Source organism: Halictus rubicundus, chromosome 2 (genome assembly GCF_050948215.1).
Source record: "Halictus rubicundus isolate RS-2024b chromosome 2, iyHalRubi1_principal, whole genome shotgun sequence".
In the NCBI taxonomy this organism is placed as follows: Eukaryota; Metazoa; Arthropoda; class Insecta; order Hymenoptera; family Halictidae; genus Halictus; species Halictus rubicundus.
The window spans coordinates 7,907,464-7,912,356 of record NC_135150.1 but is presented as its reverse complement, the minus strand read 5'-3'; the positions used below and the strand labels follow the sequence as shown (position 1 = coordinate 7,912,356).

Sequence of the window (4,893 nt, the reverse complement as noted above, 5' to 3'; positions counted from 1 at the left end):
CTGTGGTTATTATGCATTTATAATATGTTCGAATGTGTAACACACTATAAAATAAAGACTTTAACAAATGTAAATTAAATAATGTATTGTACTTTTAATAAATCCTCTAATTAGTGAAATAAACTTTTCTTTTATTGTGGATTTCGAAAAATAACTTTTCTTAACATTCTACCTACCGCAAGTTTTTTTTTAATAACTGCTATATTTAAAAGAAGCTTAACCTTCCTCTAAATATCAATCCCAAAAAAATATTAGTTGGTATAAGAATAAAATTACTATAGCTATTGAAGGATTGAAATCTTCAACCCATTAAACATTAATGTTTGAAAGACTATTAAGTTGTCACTGGTAGGTAAAGTGGTAATGACAATTTACTTATTTAATCAACCTCTCTCATTTTTATGCATATAAAATTACTTTAACTTACTTTTTTACTTTTCTATGTTCTCTGTTACACGTAATTAGGTAGGATAATAAATAGAATCAAAAAAGGATTAGAGAACAGTGCAATCTTCATTTTCCATAGTACATTCAATACCCAATTAGTAGATAAAATTATTCTCTCATCATCTTTTCCTTTTGCCTAGCAAGCTTCTTCTTACTAGGTTTCTTTTTGGAAGGCTCTTCTTCTTCTGGACTTTTGACAACGAAATCTTCCTTTTCCGTCAAAATTACTTCGATGTGACATGGTGAGCTCATATAAGCTATGAAAACAGACAAAATTAATTAGATTACTGAAACCATTAGTCATTAATTCCATCCATTCAGAACAAATTAATTGCCAATACTAACGGTTAATGCGACCATGGGCTCTATACGTTCTTCTTCGCAAACAAGGAGCATGATTCACTTGAATGTGATTAATCACAAGTCTGTCAATCTCTAATCCACTGACATCGGCGTTACTTTCTGCGTTTTTCAAAAGCTGCAGTAAGAATTCAGCTGACTTCTTGGGCCATCGACCTAAGACAAGAAGTGTTCGTTAACAGCTGTAAAATTTTGAGGTTAAGGAACGGGGAAACATTAAATGTTCTTAATTTAATGAAAATGTACTTGATTCATTCAAACTAACCTTGCGTGGTGCCGAATTGTTTGGCTTGAGTACACCTGCCAACACCACCATTGAATCTACGGAATGGTACGCACTCCTTGTGTTCAATCACATTTTTCAAATATTTTTGCGCTCTTCGCAGAGGCATATTTTTAATAGCACGTGCTGTTTCATGCGTGTTCTGTAACCACAGATTATAGTTAATATTAGAAAATTCATTTAACCAAACGTGCCGTCACGACGAGTTTTGTAAACACACGCTACTATAATTTGAAGGTTAGATGTAGCAATGTATAATTTATTTACCTTAAAATGCACTCGCAAATTTGAGCCGCGGGCTCTGCACGACTTGGTCGCGTTCTCCGGTTCGTGAGAGTAACGTCCCATTGCGTTCTGGAATCACAGAAAAATTCACTTGACAATCTTTATCATATCAGCGCCCACCGACCTAAATGTCGTAGCCCGACCTGCCGACACGCGATTTTGAGTCTCGTCGATCATTATTTATCGAGTAACAAAGTCACACTATTTCCAATAAAACAACAGCTTTCGATCACATTTTAATGAATTTCTTTATATGGACACGATTATTCACGTAAAATTGCAGATGCAGATAGATTCAAAAACTGTTACAAGCCAGGCCATACGTACCTCTTAACAGCACGATTTTAAAGGAAAAGACGTCACGTGGGAAACTAGAGAGAGATTTCCTGTATGCACAGCGCTACCAATATTAAAGGGTTTAGGACAAAAAATTCCAAGGAATCTTTGAATAACATCTATTAGTACTAGGATAAAGTTTCTAGGTAATATCTAATTGAATCTAATCTCTATCGCAAAAATTGTAAAATGTAATTGATGTGATCATAATGAATAGCATACAAAATTTGAATACGCGATATAAAATGTAAAATTTCTGGGAAAATTATAAAGAAAAATTCTTTACTGATGTCGAATTATTTACCACAAGACTTTCCATACATTGTTACAGCAGCAATCTAATTATTGTGTATGTTTATACTCTTTGGTCGTTAACTGTGCCTAGTTATTTGGTGAAAAATACTCTCGGGTCGCTGACATTTGAACAACGGCATTATCGTTCATATGATAAGTTGTTCATGATCGTTCGTTTATAAGATGTAATGTTTAGGTTTAGGTCAAAGCAGTGCGGAGAGAGAGAGAGAGAGAGAGAGAGAGAGAGAGAGTTTCCACGGAGATCCTTGACGAAATGCTTTAGCTCGCGCGACAGCTTACTCTTACGCGCCTCTACCCTCGTACGCACGCTATCGAGGCGTCACCACCTCCAATCACCATCAAGCTGCAACCGAAAGAAGGGTCATCCGACGAATCGACTATCAGCTGAAAAATCCTGAATTTGCTATTGGTTAAGGAAAAGGGGACGGGAATGAAGAAGCTGGAAAAAGATTCGAACATCACGACCAGTGTCGCCAAATGAGAGGAGAGAGAACGAATTAAGGAGAAAAAGTTTCCCTCTCACTGCCAATATCGTCACGTGACCGGGCCACGGCGGAAGCGTGGGGAATGGCGCGGTAGAAGGGGAAATTAGATTGGGGGAACATGTCTTGATCTGCTGACACTGCGCACACATTGCATCGAGTGGCGGTTCTCTCGTCTATCTCGCAACGCGGCTGGTGTTGTCAACCTCGCGGCGGCGTAGTCACTAGGCGCGTGCCTAGGGGAATAGCACGACAGTGCCAGAGAGGATAGGAGCAGAGATAGGAGCAGGGAGGAATGAGAGTGCTCACGCCCGGGTTTTCGGCATTCCCGATATAGTGCTGACATCTGCTCAGCCTTAGCATGGCACAGAACCGTGTCGTCTTTCCTGGAACAGAACCGGTCCGTCTTTTAGCATAAAACTGAACGCACATTATTTTTTTAACCAGGATTAGAACGTACAGCTTAATTGTTTTATATGAAATATGTAACTAACATGTAAATCTTGTATAAAAAATCTCTAATTAACATAAATTAAGAATAATATTAATTGTAATGATACGTATTTTATTTTTTTCCAAGTTTGTAGTTGCAAACTCTAGTTGTAAAAAATGGAAAACCCGGAAAAATTCGAACAAATACAGATCTAATATCGAAGTTTAAAAGCGACCAACCTGAATATTAATCTAATAATGAGCTATTGTGATCAATACTATCTTAAATTTTTTCATATATTTAGCTACTGTTATTATTAATTAAAAAAAAATTTCTTTCATGAATAAATATTTTTTCCGCCTCAGCACCATAAGATTTTTACTAGATGACTTTAAAAACACATTAGAACTATTTTTAAATAATTTTACTCGAGAACATTCTAGTTTACTCTTTATTTCACCGTTCTACTAATTTTTTATGGGCTGCATTGCAGCTCTGTTTAACACTCTTTTACAACTCAATACCATGGTACCATCCGTATTCAAGGAAGAACAATTTTTTGCGACGATCATTGAAAAAACAAAAGTGTTTCCTTCATTTCAGTCCTTTAGTGCGTTGGTGACGTAGCGCCCAGCACACCTACCTGTGTTCTGTGTCACATCTGGAGTTTTATGGTACGCTAACAATCCCTATTGAGTCGCAAGCCAGACCATACAAGCGAATGCATCCACAACTTCCAGAGACCTGCCTCCAAAACTAATTAAAGGAAGGCTAGACATGCAGTGTGTAATACACACTGTGTACTAAACTCCTCAAAAGAGGCGGATTCCAGTCGCTCGTGTTATAAACCTCATTCGATACTTCATCGGAAGGGTAATCTTACATATTTCTGTAACAGTTCCAAGTGCATGCACTTTGTTCACTCTTGTAATGATACACTCTTTAAAGAGGACGAATGAAATAAAACAGAACCATCGATGGACGATGGCAGGCGACCACGTTGGGTCTTTCCGCCGTCAACCGTCGAGGGGTTGTTTAACTGCAACCAGATGAGGGAAAGTCGAGAGAGGCTGAGAGTTTAAACTCCCCTTAATTTTCACTTAGAAAGTGGGGCCCTGTGCCCCAATGATCTGGCCACGGAGTGGGGAAGGCGAGGGTGCCTTCTGGTATGAGGACTGCGACGAACCACGCAGCACTTACCCCAGAAACTTGATAGTAAGAGAATCTCCTGACTCCTTACAAGATTTCTAATATCGAGCATACCTGTTCTCGCCTCGGATCGCGCGGCTGCCGTTTATTGCACCGCTGGGCGACCGAGGTGGCACGAGCTTCTGGGCCTGGGCCGACGGGGCTCGAAGCCGCTTATTCGAGCTGACGAAAATTATTCGAAATTCGGAAGAATTAGTTGTAGCCTCCGAATAACAGTACAGATAAAAAATGAAAATTTAATTTGAAGCTTCGAATATAAAAAAGTATTTTTATTCGTCGGATAAATTCTCATCTAATAAAATTATTTATTCGACACTCGTCCAATAAAGATGCTTTTTTTATTCGAACCTTCAAATAACAAATAAAGATAAAGTATCTTTTATTCAAATTTTTATTTAAATAATTTTTTATCCCAAATAATGCCCAACTCTGCGAGGGCCGTTAGCAGCGTAAAAGATTTACTTAATATTTAATTGAATTTAATTATTACAAAGAGTGTATCATGAACAAAGTGCATGCACTTGGAACTGTTACAGAAATATGTAAGATCACCCTTTCGATGAAGTATCGAATGAGGTTTATAACACGAGCGACTGGAATCCGCCTCTTTTGAGGAGTTTAGTACACAGTGTGTATTACACACTGCATGTCTAGCCTTCCTTTAATTAGTTTTGGAGGCAGGTCTCTGGAAGTTGTGGATGCATTCGCTTGTATGGTCTGGCTTGCGACTCAATAGGGATTGT

At 38.1% G+C, this 4,893-nt stretch overlaps 1 protein-coding gene across 2 annotated transcripts; it reads right to left on the bottom strand.

Annotated features, from left to right (window-relative positions):
* Window positions 1-494: 494 nt before the first annotated feature.
* Rpl17 (ribosomal protein L17) lies at window positions 495-1,783 on the bottom strand. 2 transcript variants are annotated; one of them, XM_076804820.1, is made up of 5 exons: window positions 1,703-1,783; window positions 1,358-1,444; window positions 1,073-1,232; window positions 793-963; window positions 495-704 (listed from the first exon to the last, which is right to left on the bottom strand). In XM_076804820.1, exons 2-5 carry the CDS (start codon window positions 1,436-1,438, stop codon window positions 556-558), a joined length of 561 nt encoding a protein of 186 aa, XP_076660935.1. In that variant the 5' UTR covers window positions 1,439-1,444; window positions 1,703-1,783; the 3' UTR covers window positions 495-555. The 2 variants fall into 2 exon arrangements, with proteins under 2 accessions (XP_076660935.1, XP_076660936.1); XM_076804821.1 differs by lacking the exon at window positions 1,703-1,783 and adding an exon at window positions 1,519-1,590.
* Window positions 1,784-4,893: the final 3,110 nt, after the last annotated feature.